At 32.8% G+C, this 15,008-nt stretch overlaps 2 protein-coding genes across 2 annotated transcripts; both read left to right on the top strand.

Annotated features, from left to right (window-relative positions):
* Window positions 1-3,849: 3,849 nt before the first annotated feature.
* Window positions 3,850-7,110, top strand: LOC122585464 (gibberellin 2-beta-dioxygenase 3). Its single transcript, XM_043757592.1, has 2 exons — window positions 3,850-4,734; window positions 6,633-7,110. Exons 1-2 carry the CDS (start codon window positions 3,940-3,942, stop codon window positions 6,960-6,962), a joined length of 1,125 nt encoding a protein of 374 aa, XP_043613527.1. The 5' UTR covers window positions 3,850-3,939; the 3' UTR covers window positions 6,963-7,110.
* A 1,942-nt stretch (window positions 7,111-9,052) lies between these two features.
* On the top strand, window positions 9,053-13,912 carry LOC122581956 (FBD-associated F-box protein At5g22730-like). Its single transcript, XM_043754291.1, has 4 exons — window positions 9,053-9,255; window positions 9,976-10,890; window positions 11,308-11,451; window positions 13,462-13,912. The coding sequence occupies exons 1-4, from the start codon at window positions 9,223-9,225 to the stop codon at window positions 13,765-13,767; spliced, it is 1,398 nt and encodes a 465-aa protein (XP_043610226.1). The 5' UTR covers window positions 9,053-9,222; the 3' UTR covers window positions 13,768-13,912.
* Window positions 13,913-15,008: the final 1,096 nt, after the last annotated feature.

The raw sequence follows: 15,008 nt of genomic DNA, 5'->3' as shown, positions 1-15,008 counted from the left end.
GAATTTTGTAAAAATGGTCGGAATATATAAAAATGTAAACTAATTTGGCCTCAGAAATTAGAGGTCGGAAATTTGGAAGTCGAAGACGCCATGGTTGTTAACCCGAAGCTTTACCCCGCTAAGATACACTTGGATCATCCGAGTCTCATTTTTACGAATATTTTTTATCATTAGCATCCATTTAACGTAATACCGGCAACCTAATTGTTTATTGATATCATCACCGACATAATACTACTTCGGCCGCATATTGCTTTAATGGAACAAAGTATGGCAACACTACAAGGAACAAAAAAATTCGGCAACACTACCGCTAAATTTACACTACCAAGCTAATTATAAACATACAATTAACGGCAATATTAAATATATATAAACGGAAACCCAAAAGGGGGTTGCCGGAAAACAAGGAACGATCAAACCAAAAACCATAAAAAGGGGTCGTCGGAAAAAACAACACCGACAATCAAACCAGGAACCCCAAAAGGGATCGCTGGAAAATAATGCAACAGTAGTCAACAAAGCAACCCAAAAAAAAACTGCCGGAAAAGTAAGCAGCAACAACACTAAACAAGAAACTCCCAAAAATGAAAAAGGGGATGTCGGAAAAGTGAACAACCATGGGAGGTGATGAAAAAAAACCTCACAAAGGGATTTTAGATCTTCCCAGAAAAAGGTGTATTATGTTAGGAGCATCGGCAAGTCAGTTCCAACATCGATTTCGACAATATAAGTCAAGAAAAACATACGGAGTAATAATATTAGCCTCAAAATCGAAAACCTCCATTTAAAAGGATTAGGTTTTCGGTGATGCAATAATTGGCACTACAAGCACGGAAAAAAAAAGTCACTTTGCACGCTTTCAACATTCACAAGGATCGGCCAAAAAAAGCCGATATTTATAATTAATGTTACTTGTTGATTTAAGCTAAAAGAGGGGGTGCAATGGAACCGCCTTGCCGATTTTTGCTAATGGAAGAAGCCGATAGAACTTGCTGACTACACCTTTACCGCTAACTTGTCAAAAATAGATCAATTTTGGCAAGTTTTCTAACTTATGGGCGGTTGCCAAGTGGCTAATATATTTATTTTTTTTCAAAAAGTTCAAAAAAATGCTAAATAGTAAAGGCTCTCAAAATGAGTAACTTTTTCTTAAAAACTTTATTAAAACATATAAAAACTAACATTACATTACTAAAAATATTACACAAACACATAATTAAATAATAAAAACCACTAAACATCAACGTCTACGTTTAGGCTCGCAATTTGCCCCGAAATATCACGATGGATGCAACGTGTAATGTGTTTCTTCGTTACATAAATGATTATTTCGGAAAGGTATTCGTTGTCAGACATTTTTAATGTGAAAATCAGATTGTATGAATTTATGTACCTTTATATGAAATGTATGTTTTTGTTTATATGGTAAGTTTTTTATCTTACAAGAAAAACGCTCTTCCAATGTAAACAAAGGAAAAAAAACGGCAAACTTTAAATCGTCCCAACCTTCAAATGTATCGGTTCCACTAGGCTGATTCTACTCACCAATGCTCCTTTGATCGACAAGACGTTGTAGCGGTATTTATGAATTTTTCAACTGTTGGCGTGTTCTTGTAATGGCCGGTTTGTAAGATCTTGTGGGTTACCTATTTTTATTCTAAGTATTAATTAAATATTTCTTAGAATTTAAGAAAATCACAAAGCATTTTGTGGGTTGTTTTCGATAAAATAATATCATGTTATTTTTTAAAGATAATACTTGAAAAATGTTTGTATCTATTTAACATTTTTTTTCTACATATATGACGTAACAAACTTTAAATATTTATATATAAAATTTACCTTTTATATTTTAAAACTGGCATTAGGTCTGGAACACATTCAAATGATGTCAAAATTGACTTCAATTGTGCCATAGTGCCTTATATTGAAAAGACATGGCGGTTACTAATCTATTAGGAGTAAGGATGTAGTGACAATATTTGGCAATTTACAAATTTTGGCTTGTTTTTTAGCTAAGAGGAGTCTGCCACGTGTCAAGCCAAAAACTTGTCAATTCTTACTAAATGGAGCCAATTTGTAGTGTTGATAATTTATACTCGTATAAAAGAGGTGACAAATAAAGCTCCCAACCTTCACTACAATTGGCCAAATAAAACGTCTATATTACTTGCCAAAAGAGCAATACTATTTACTAATTACTTGCCAATCTATCCTTCCCCATCCTCACTTTTGAAAATTAAAAAAAATACAATGAAAATGAACATTATACTTTTATGAGCCGCTTTTTTTGAGATGGTTATACCCAATTCTTTTTAATTAACTAATTTATATCTCAAACCACTATATTATAAAGTATATTCGCTATCACCTACATCAATTACATTACGTTAACCTATATCACTTGACGTCGTCACTACCACCACCATCAGTAATCGTTGTCATCACCACCAATAATCGTTGTCATCACCACCAAATGTTGTTTCATTACGCGAATACCATTCGAGTAATGCTTATTAAAGACTGTGGCACCCATATTGAAAATTTTATAAAAATAGAAGATACGATTTTACTTTTCACCTTTTAATTGCTTACCCATTTTCCTTTAACTCACGTTTACATCTAAAGTCATTACTCATTATCTATAATACTCGTAGTACTTAAATAACGTACATTGAGAGGGTTTTTTTTAAACAAAACCGGTTGAAATAAGGTATATTAGATATCTCTATATTTGTGATTTACTCTTTTGGATTAAAAATTTTTTAGTTATCATTGAAAATTGTAAAAAGAGCATTTCATTCTCTTTATTCCACCATTGAAGTTTGTAAACAACTAAACACACCAACTCCACCATACGCACAAGATTCCTGACAACATGTTACCAGATTGCCATTCCCCCGCGTAAAGTAGTGGTACTATATTTATTTTCTCCAGGAATTTTTTTGAACATTTTTTCTCATACATAATCCACCTTTACACTTGTATCCCAAATGGTATACTCTAACTTTATTCGACAGTATCCCAAATGCTACTCGTATAATTTAACTTTCTTTTTATTGCCATTCAAAAAATAGAAAATATAAAGTAGATAAAACTTTAAACACATATAGTTGACTTGATATCTGGCCAAATTATATTAACGATCGTATTTACACCAACGATTAATAATTAAAGTAATTTAAGCACATTGCACATATATATTTAAGTAAAAAACCAAACTCATGTAGTCAAATAGTTTAAACCAACTGGGTTGGAGAAGAACCTTATGTCCAGCAATGTTGGATGTTCTTTTCTATCTTTGATAAATACTAGAAGCAACCTCTCTATCTTTGGTAGGGATAAAATTGTCAACATCTCAACCTCCCTCATACACCGTCGAATACGATATTTAAGACCCAAAACCCGTAGAAGACGACATTGAAAGTTACTTTTATGTAGTCAAATAGTCCTCACATTGCATATAACTGAGTACATAAATTGCCAACATTCGTTGATATAAACGTATACATATTTACATGTGTGGATAACTGGATATATTGTCCATTTTGGTAACATTTGTCGAGAAAAACATACAAATATCGACATTTGTATATAGATTGCCAAAATTTGTTTAGGGTGTAGAAGAAGATTTGTGTCAGTGATGGTTTATGAGAGGTTTGAAACAAATATAGTATATACAGAATTATGTTAGTACAATAAAAAATAAAACAAGTCCACACTTATCTTAATCTACTTTGAAAATGAAAAGGTACGAATTTAAAACGTCATTAGTCGGCTTTTGATTTCCTAAGACTTCTATTATATAACGAATGAAATCATAACACACTACGCCAACATAATTCATCTCATATCAAAATCCCCCAAAAAAAACATATCCAACAAGCAAACCATTTTTCTCTCCATATCAAAATTATCAATCTGTATTCTCCAACCATGGCTTCATCAACTCATAATCGCGAAAATATATTTCACACTGTTACATCAGCACCACCACCGACGCCTTCTACAACCACGATCACCACGTCCGACTCAAACTCAATCGATCTCCTATCCCGACTTCTCCATCGTCTCCCACCAAATCTCGCTAACACTCCCACACTTCTTCGTCGTCGCTCTTCCCTTTCCACGCCCACGACAACATCTCCACTACTAATCCCTTACACAAACCTCGACACCTCCTTACCTTCCGCTTTCAAACTCGGTTTTTTCCAACTAATTGACCATCCTATTCCCTCCAAACTAGCTCATTTAGCCAAGATAGACTCACAAGCAATACTCAACATATCCCAACACCAAAAACAACAACATTTTCCTAGAAACTGGCCACTCGGTTTTGAAAACGACATAGAAGACGATAACAAATCGTTGTTTCTTGACTCGTCTTGCTCGACAAATGGTTCACTTGACTTTTCTATAAATTCGTTACGTGAGTTCACTAAAGAAATGGAAAAAGTTGGTTTATATGTCATGGAAGCAATAACATGTGCCTTAAGGTTACATAACCCAACTTTAGATGACCCGTCTAATGTTTGTTCTTTGATGTGGGTCTCTGATGGTTCGGGTCAACCCGTAGAGAAAATGATCGGGTCGGGTCAGATTTATCCTTATGTTATCGGGTTGCATTATCAGTTTGCTAGTGAAAAATGCTCTTTGTTGTCGGATTCGGGTTGGGTATCCGTTCAGTCGCAAAAGGACTCGATTTTGGTCACGCTTGGTGATATTGCTCAGGTAACAATATATATAAATACTAATGCTCAAGCCCGTCCAATGGACGGGTAGTCTTAAAATATATTAATCAAAGTTAAAAATTGGAATTCAATAATGTTAAATCCCTATGACCAATATCATAATTTAATTAATATGAAACTAAAAAAATGAAACATATGAAAATTAACTCCATATAAATATTGATTTCAGTTTACCTTTTTTTTTCCAACTTTAGTTAAATTAAAAATTTACAGTTTGTTAAATCTAAACTTACTACAAACAGTTAACTAAAAAAAAAAAAACCCCTAGTAGTCGACTATTTTTTGGTTTGATTGGACGTAGGTTTTTTTTTTTTTTTTTGAGAAGCATAATTAATTATTTTAAAATTGGATTAAAGTATAAATTGGTGATGGAAAATCAAAAAATGTAAGTTAATTATTTTTAAATTGGGTTAAAGTGTAAATTGATGATGGAAAACCAAAAAGTGTAAATTAATTATTTTAGATTGGGTTAAAGTGTAAATTGGTGATGGAAAACCAAAAAGTGTAAATTAATTTAGATTAATATTAAAAAAGTAAAGGATTAATAAGGATGGAAGATTAAACTCAAAAAGGTGGATTAGGGGTGCCAAGTTACTCCCAACCCTCTCTTTTAGTTTTATTATAGATAATTATTGTTATTTATGTTTTGTTGATAAAAATGTGTCTAGAACACTAAAACGAGAAAAATAAATTACAAAAACGTACGCGCGCGTTATGTCTACATATCATTTCTTATTATTTTTATACATATGAAGATAGTGTTTCGTTTGAAATCATATTAATGTTTATTAGTTATGACAATGCGTGCTATGTAATATTGAATTAAAATAAAATGAGTCTTAACTTGTGTGTCTAAAAACACAAATGATGATGTATTTGTTTATGATTGATCAATATTGATATAATGATAGTAATAGTAAATACTAAATTGATCGAATTAACAGTACTAAATTAAATAAATATTTGTTAATTATATAGACAAGTTAGGCAAACTCAAATAAAATATGTAAACACAAAACCAGTGTTTACGGGTTCTGACCGTTCTGTCAACCATGATGGCCGCCAAATGGACCCAAGTACTTGATAAGTTGATATAGTTTAAGTTATAATTGATTTAGTTTGATATTTATATTAAGTTTTTTTAATTTGTTCTAACCATAGTAAGGATTGCGTGTGTATATACAATGTATATTATATTTCTTAATTATTCTTATTGGGATATAAAGTCTACAGATTTGTTGTTGTTTGATACGATACGTAATGTTAGTTTCTAGGTGTGCATCAATTAATTTGATTTCGACTATATCTTTTGTCATTTTGTGTACTTATATCGGTGTCTTTTTTTGAACTGGAATTCGGTGCAATATGCCTCATAGGCTCATACGTTGTATATAATAATTGAGAAATTGTGTATGCAATTAGTATATGCAACTTAGGTATTGTAAATTTTGTATTATTTGCTGATTTGTATAACATAAAATTGCATGTAATCGATTGATCAATTTATGCAAGTTGCACAGATTGTTTCTCTTAAAAGTTTAAGGCAAGACTCATAGAGTATTTGTACATTTATCATAAATCAGGAGATGAGTTATTAATACGGAAAATATAAGTTTTTTATGTATGTTAAATACAGTCCTAAGGGCTGTAATTAACATTTCTCAAAGTTTAATTAACACATTTCACAAACAATAAATGTGATATCTTGCTGTTTTATAAAATTTGTGAATCATGTAATAATGATAATATACAGCTAGATGTGTATGGATGGATCACCTCGTTCGAGTTTTGATTAAAGCTTTGAGTGAAACATTTCATTTTTGTATTTTATTTGTTCTTTTTGGAAAAGTCACATTTTGTGGCATAATTGTCTATTAGGTATGGAGCAATGGAAAGTTGAAGAAAATAAGAGGAAACCCGACACTAAACATTGAAGAAGAAGCAAAAGACAAAACTACCTTATCGATGTCTCTCTTGGTAACATTGCCGTTAGAGAACACTGTATCTACTCTTCCTTCGAGGGCGGTGAGTAACGATGGGGACACCGACCACCACAACGACAAACACGATCAAGATGAGTTTGATAAATCGAAAGAAGAAGTTTTGTTTGATTCATTTTCCTTTGAAGATTATGCTTGGAGAGTGTACCATGAAAGGGTTCCTCTCAAAGATCCATTAGATAGATATCGCACCTCAAAGAATTTGTGATGATCGAATTAATTAATTAAGCTATTTTTTGGATTAATTGTGTGTTTGATAAACTAAGTTCATTTTATCTTGTAAAACCGTATGAATGTTGTTTTTTCCTGCCAGGTTTGAGTGATACATATATAAATATAATATATATATAATATAATGTATGCTCGTAGATCAAATTAAGTGTAAAACACACTTCGATTTTCATTGATTTAGTGACGCGATGTTTTATGGATATAGTTTTGTAAATATCAATTACACGATACACAACTTGTCATGAGTACATCTATAAAGCTACCCAAACACCAAATTCTTAATAATTTATTGTTTTTGACATAAACACCTATTCAGTAGTCACTACTCACTGCTAATCCAATCATATTATCTTTTCCAACTTGTTTTCATATGACATAACGCAAGCTCTTTAAAAAAAAAAATACTTGACGTTTGTTTTAAACTAGCCCAAGACTCCAAACTTGCAACAAGGCTTGGTTTTAGGTTTAACTTTTAAACCCAATCTGGCCTGACTATGGGCCGAATAAATAAAATCAACACAGTGATAGATATTGTCTAGTTTTGATTCCGTTGTAAATCAAATCAAAAGCGACCTATGAACTTATAAAGTATGAATTGAATATAGAAATACTTGTTAAACTCGTCAACTCTTACAACTTAGAGTCGATTTACACTAAAAACAAGTCAACTACAACATAATGTAGTATATAAAAATGTCTTGACTCTTACGAGTCGAGTCACGAATCGAATGATAATAAGTCGAGTCAAAAGTTATGAGTCGACAATATAATATCAAAGATTTTGATATTCATAAGTGTTAGATCTGTAATCTTTCGCCTCACCACCTTATAAAAATACTGCCACCTCAACGTTTCTTTCTCATTTTCCCTGTAACCCATCATTGTTAGTTTAGTACTGCAATACCCAAAAAACCAATCAATACATTTAGAAATGAGCCCAGTAAAGTTTTCACCACCCGGTGGTGGCTACTACCCTCATCCTTTACACCCTTTCTTTCATCTGTGTCATAACCCTTCTTCTACAAGGGGATCAGTGACCACCGAAGGCCACCGCTTACCTGCTATAGTTAGTCCTAACACTATGAATAATATGCAGTAAAATGTTATACATAAAAATAACTATATATTAAAAGTAATTTTCAACTGTTGTATACAACACTTTTTGCTAGCTTAACCATAGCCATAATATCGTATGTATAGCAAACTTCTAAATACCAAACCCTTCTTTGAAAATTTTAAAACCAAAACTGATGAAATATAACTACCATCAATAGATGAATTGATATATCAATAGATTAATTGATATTTGAAAAGATTGAGACATTGAGGTCTTGTTTTGTGATCAAAATACTCTTAAAAATAAAGACATGATTTTCTTATAATTAATTTCCTATAAAATTAAAGTTGGATATATAAAAAGTAGAGCTGACAATTTATGACACTGACCTCTTAACACGACACGACCTGATTTTAGCAAGTTTCGTGTTTGGCTTTAACATATTTCATGTCTTAACAGTTGAAGACACGAAAAGACCTATAATATACATATACACTAAATGAAACATGCTAAGATATATGTTAAAACATGTTAACATGTCTCTTACCAGGTTTCTTATCGTGTCTTAACAGGTTTCGTGTCTTTAACAGGTTCCTTAACAGGTTCGATGGTTTAAATTTAGAATTTTTGTTAACAAGTATTTTACCAGGTTTCTTATCGTGTAACTCGTTAAGTTTCGTGTCGTGTTCATGTTTAAAAAAATTGACATGATTAGTTATCGTGTCGTGTTCATATTTAGCCTAAACATGTTCGTATGTTTATCGTGTTTGTGTTGTGTAACACAACTCTATAAGAGGAATGACATTAGATCTAACTAAGTAAATAAATATACGATGAAAAGAACAAGAAAAATAAACTAATGGGACATAACCAAAACCAACTCAAGTGTGGAATTGAAACCCATCTAGTTCAAGCCCAATGACTCCACAAGCCTATATATATATATAAACACGAACACTAGTATAAAATCCAACTTCCTACATCTGGGTGTGGACTAGTATGATCTTTTTCGTTTCCTTTTATCGACCTATTTTTATGCTTATTTTATCATCATCATCACTTTCAGAAAATGACTAATAGTACAGTATCAGTAAACCCCAGATCATTTTTCATGAATTACCAATTAACAGCCACTTATTGATTATTATTATTATTATTTTTTTGTTTTATTTACTAGAAGATGAGGAAAAGGGCTCGAATCTCACAAAATAAGGTTATTTTTCTAGTTACTTAAATTATTTGGTTCTTGATTTCTTATTGTAATATGACCCTTAAATTATCTTTAAGAATAGTTTGCCTCTAATGAGTGTGATTATGGTTAAATTTGTGCTTTTTATTTTATTTGGGTAGCTTATCTTATTCAGTTAGTGTAACTTAGGGGTTATAGCATCCAAAATGTAATGAATTTTATCGAATTGTCGTTGTATGTGATGAATTGGTTCCCATTATGTTTCTGATATGACAAACTTTTCATTTGCTACAAATGTAACATATGTATGCAAGTAATATTCTATGAAAAGCCAAACTGGTGACATGACTCAAAGTTTCTTTTTTTAAGTGAAAGTGTGTGCCTTATTGCCGTTTTAACTGGTGTAGAAGGTCGTTTATATTGATTGGTATCGTATCAGAAGATTTTTACATCAAAAGATAAAAATTTGTAACATACAATGACAATTTGGTGAAAGTTTGTAATATTCTGGTACATTAGCCTTAGAATGTAACCCCCTTATGTAATTCTTGCTTATTAATGAGTATTTTATGCCACAACCAAATAATGTTCATTGGTGTTACTAACATTGTCATGTGTATGTGTAATAACTAAAAAAAAGGAGCTGCTTTACCTTGCCAAAAATTGTAGTCACGTGTAAGGATTGTTGATTTTTGGAGTTTAACTGATTTTTTCTTTTTTTTTTTTTTTTTTGAACTTGTGAAGGGGGAGAATTATGGTTTTAAATCGAATGATTTTATCAGTCGAATGCCGGATGATATTCTTGTCTCTATACTTTCTCGACTGTCTCTTAAGGAAGCTGTAACCACTAGTAATCTCTCAACAAGATGGAGATATTTATGGTGTCAAATGTATTCTTTGGATTTTGATGCCAATGAGACGCTAGATAAGATAGCACTTGATTATAAGTTGCGTGTTGTAGAGAGGCCTAAATTTATCAATTGGGTCAACCGTGTGACCAGACAACACAAGGGTCCTACCATTGATGAGTTCAAGATTTGTTTTGATTTAGATAAGAGTTCCAAAAGTGCCATTGATAAATGGGTTGAGTTTGCATTATCCAAAAGAGCTCAAAAGATTGAATTGGATTTGTTAGAGAATGGGGAGATGCTTCGCCAACCTCCTCGAAACTATGTTTTTCCGATCAAGGTTTTTGATAGAAGTGGGTTGACTGCTAAACGCCAATCTTTGCGTATTCCCAAATCGGTTTGCGGCACAGAGATGGGAATAAAGTCTCTTAAAGCTCTCTTTTTGAAATGTGTTAATGTGAGTGAAGAAGCATTTTCAACACTTCTATTCAATTGTACGGCTCTTCAAAAACTATCTATTCATGGTTCGGAGGATTTAGTAAATGTTAAAATTAGTGGCCAATCACTTGTTTTGAAGTACTTTGAGTTAGTTTTCTGTTTTGGAGTTAAATCCATTGAGATAACTGATTTGAATATCGAGTCATTTAGCTACTTAGGACCCGGGATTAGTATAAAACTCAGTAATCTTCCAATGCTTGATGAAGTTTCAATTGGTGAAGGGTATTCTGGCTTTGAGAATAATGTTTTCGGGCAGATATCGTGTTGCATTTCTTATCTTCAAGTTCTTACATTGGACATTTACCGACCAGAGGTTAGTATTGTCATGTTAATGGTGTTTTTTTTCTTGAATATTAGAGTTTGGTCAGCTTAACCTGCAAACATTAATAAAAAAGTAACTCCCAATGCCGTCTTCCATGAATTTTGGGTCCCAATACCGTCTTCGACTGTGTATGGGGGAGGTTGAGATGTAGACAACCTTACTCCTACGAAAGGTTGAGATGTAGACAACCTGCAAACATTTATAGTTTTCCCTTATTAGATGGTTAAAGTGTTAAAGTATGATTTACAAAAAAATTTGTAAGTAGAAAACTAATCTAACTTTTTAGGAATATACTTCGGGTCACTTTCCGGCTGTTCGACTTGTTTTCATTTGAGCTGAACTTTTCGATTTGCCACCTCTTATTAAACTCTTAAGTTTGCCTTTGATTCTTGCTGCTCTTCTCTACAGGAAAATATAAAGTTTCTTTCTTTTCCTGAACTACTGAAACTCAGGGAATTGATATTGAAAGTTGGAGCATGGGATGATGATAGTCTCCTTGAGTTTACTTCTTTGGCGAAGGCATGCCCAAATTTGGGTAGATTTGTGATACAGGTTATTGCCTTACTTCGAATTAAGACATAATCTAACTATAGAATTAGGCATATATATTTAAGCCACTTAGTTTTGACATTCATTTTAATCTGAGTTCTTTTGTTCATATAGAATGTTAGAATGCCAAAAACGTATGTATGGTAATCTCCTTGTTCCGTGAATTGAAACAATTCAGTTTTGGAACATTCTTCCCGTGCCAGGTTTTCAAGCTGAAATTACTTATTTACCCATCATCTTTTTAACAATAAGCTGTAGATATTGAATTGAGTACTTGAGATTTCACTATTTTTTCCTTCTTAATGGATCTCAGACATTTAGCTTTCTCAAGCTACTTGCCTTATAGTTCTTGTCTAGTGAAAACATTCAGTCTTCACTAGACATACGGATATTTTGTGGATTAGTACTTTGTTCTAGCTATAGCAAACCTACGGTTTTATCAACGTATGATTCTAAATGAAACATTACTTAACAGACCAACTTTATCGTGGGTCCCTGATATCTAGTGAGATGAGATGTGAAGATATGGTGATTGGTCCCATTCACTTTAATATGTGAAAGATGGAGACAAGACCTACCAAGGAAAATGCTATGAACTAATGAAACCTTACGAGTTTTCTGGTTTTAGAGAGCAAAACGATAGTGTGGATAAAGAAACCTTATATTCAATAATGATTGTGGATAAACTTTATATGCTCTAAAGAATAGATGACTCTTTGGAGGTTTTAGATGCAACCACGGATTTCAGTCTATACTTGTATGCTAAATTTATTTTTAAGTTTATACATATTATACGTGGACCAGAGTTCATGCCATTTTTGGCTATCAACATATCTGAAACACCTTTAACATATTGGACATATTACCTCAAAGGGTGGCAACAAGGGTGGATCAGGTAGGCTGGGTAACGGGTTTGGGTCAAAACATTTGTGTTTTAGTTTGGATCAGGTTAGATGGACCATGAACACTTTTTGTCAGTATAATTCTAGCAGTATCAATTATTTGTGTATTACTAGTAGTATGATGTGATAATACAAGCATAGTCTAAAATTTTCAAAATGTGGCTTGTTTCTTTTTTAACTAAATCATATAGCTTAGCCCGTTTCATATATAAACTATAAAGTACCCAACTTGACCCATCTGTAGGTAGTTGGGTCAAAATTTCCACCTCTAGGCTCTAGCACAAGCAAAGAGCTCATTTACAATCATTTGGTTTTGAGGGAAACTGGAATGTGATCCCAGTGTCTAATGATAATAGGGTAAAAACAGCATCTTTTGGTCCCCCGACTTCCCACAAGGTCTTAAGAAAATGTCTGACTATTTGTCAATAATTTTAAAGAAAGGTGTTAATGATATACGTAATAAAGGAAACTCTTGGAGTCAAATTGATGACTTCAGTTTTCTTGTAATGATTACAAAAGGTGTGCAACTCTTACAGAAGAAAAGTTTCAATTTTTATGGTAAAGAGGGAATTGTCATTGTACATCGATAGTTAGGATAAAGCATACATGCTTCAAATTAGAGTATTAGACAGGTTCATTTTCTTTATGAATAGAAGTTCTAACTTGGGCCAAAGGCACCCTGATATTCTTCATTTCGGTTTATGTCTTTGTTATCTATCTTTGTTATCTTCCCTTTTGATTTCTGCTTATTGGTTCCCCTAGTGTTATGACTTATGAGCAGCAATATGGGCTGGGTCGGGCTGGGCAAAATTGGTGCGTTGTGCAGCCGCTCAAAATGGGTTAGCACTGGTTGAGCCGCCCGGCAAACATTTTTTGTTCCCTCTATAAATCTTCAACAAACTATGCATCTTAAATATTGTTGCAAGAATAATCTTAACTAGGTGTTCGGAATTTGAATTCATTTCAAATGACTTTCACCTTGTTTGACCATCTGACCCTTTTCAGTTTAACCTATCTTTACCTATTAGAGATAAAACATAACCAATCTATATCCAAATAGGCAGGAACTGCCATCTCTAAACATCATGTATATTTGTGGCGTGTTTTGCAGTTAATTTGGATGTCACCAGCCAAGAGAAGAAGAAAAGTTAGGCGTGTGGCAAAGCATTCCCATCAACACCTTGAAGTCGTGGAAATCGTGGGCTATTATGGCCGTATCAGTGATGTTGAACTAGCTGTTTACTTCTTTGAAAATGCTGTTGCTCTCCAGAAAATCGTAATTGATCCTCGATATCAGGTTTTGGAGAGAATCTCAAATGAAAATTTTCGGTTGAAGAAGGAGAAAGCTGCTAGATCTTGCGCCAAGAAGCAGCTTGAATCAAGAACACCAGAAGGTGTTGAATTGGTTATACTCTAATTCAAAACCAATATGAAATGGTTGTGTGTTTTCATGTTGAATTCGAGTTCTCATGTAGCATTTTGTTTCTTTCTGTCCATTTTTATGACTTATTTATCTGAGAAATGTTTCATTTTTCGGTAATTAGTGTCAAACTTTTGAGCCATTTAGGTGTCCTAACTTTAATGATCTTGTTTAGGAAGGCAGATTCATCAAATGCTATGTCTTTCTCAATACGAGAAGGTCAAATCTGAGGTATTCTATACGTTTTATAGCAATCGGGGCATCGCATGTAATACTTACCTGCCACCGTCTTTTGGATTGTTTGACTTGTGAGGGTGTCATACGAGTACATGTCACTTAATTCTACATATATGAAATTTGTATTGGAATAATATGCATTGCAATGATCAAGATATTGAGACAATATAAATTGTTTTTTTTTTCTTTTTGTGTTCTCTTGTTTCAATATGTCAAAGAGACCATAAAAACTTGACAATTATAAGTGTCTCCAATTTCTTCAAGAAGTTGTTTAAGGGTGGTAATTGCGGGTCCTATATAACATTTAAGGGTGACAATTATAAGTGTCTCCAATTTCTTCAAGAAGTTGTTTAAGGGTGGTAATTGCGGGTCCTATATAACATTTAAGTTATACGAGTATAAGTTATTGAGTATCAACATAAGTTATATAAGTTATTGAGTATTCACTAACTTATAAGTAAAACGATATGGCAACAACTAGTGAATTCATTGTCGGTTTTTTGGCGCAGCAAGACCGCCACGAGAAGTGCTGCCCCTATGCCCTGGTATTTTGGTCCCGGGCTAACATTGGTTTCTTTGAGCATATGCTCACTAACCCGTATTTCCTAACCAATAAAAAATACAACAACCATTACACTAAAAAACATACCAAAAGCCTACTTAATATCCTTTTTTAATTTTATATATCGTCATTTTTGAATCATAACATAGTTTAAAACTTGATGTTGCTCAAATGGTTGTGTGTAAACCCTCATTCTTGCCCCTATGAAGTTCGGCCTTTGTCTATCATAAATGGATTGGATCACAGACATGTAGTTTTAAATCTGTTTTGGAACTATCAAATCAATTAATCATATTATCAACTTCATTAACCTGTTTTTACTTATCTATTTTTTGTTTCTTAAACGCTCATCTTTGTATCGATCTGTAAACATTCATCTTTGCATCGATCTTCATATCATCAGTGAATTAAAATGAATTTTCTACAAACTATATCCAAT

Source organism: Erigeron canadensis, chromosome 1, assembly GCF_010389155.1.
Source record: "Erigeron canadensis isolate Cc75 chromosome 1, C_canadensis_v1, whole genome shotgun sequence".
In the NCBI taxonomy this organism is placed as follows: Eukaryota; Viridiplantae; Streptophyta; class Magnoliopsida; order Asterales; family Asteraceae; genus Erigeron; species Erigeron canadensis.
Note: the sequence above shows the minus strand (reverse complement) of the source record. Positions and strands in the feature narration are given on the sequence as shown.

Excerpts from the sequence above, each read along its gene's own strand:
- LOC122585464 (XM_043757592.1), top strand. The coding sequence starts at position 3,940 with ATGGCTTCATCAACTCATAATCGCGAAAATATATTTCACACTGTTACA. Across the intron at positions 4,735-6,632 it reads CGCTTGGTGATATTGCTCAG|GTATGGAGCAATGGAAAGTT; the intron begins GTAACAATATAT and ends ATTGTCTATTAG.
- LOC122581956 (XM_043754291.1), top strand. The coding sequence starts at position 9,223 with ATGAGGAAAAGGGCTCGAATCTCACAAAATAAG. Across the intron at positions 10,891-11,307 it reads TGGACATTTACCGACCAGAG|GAAAATATAAAGTTTCTTTC; the intron begins GTTAGTATTGTC and ends TCTTCTCTACAG. Across the intron at positions 11,452-13,461 it reads TGGGTAGATTTGTGATACAG|TTAATTTGGATGTCACCAGC; the intron begins GTTATTGCCTTA and ends CGTGTTTTGCAG.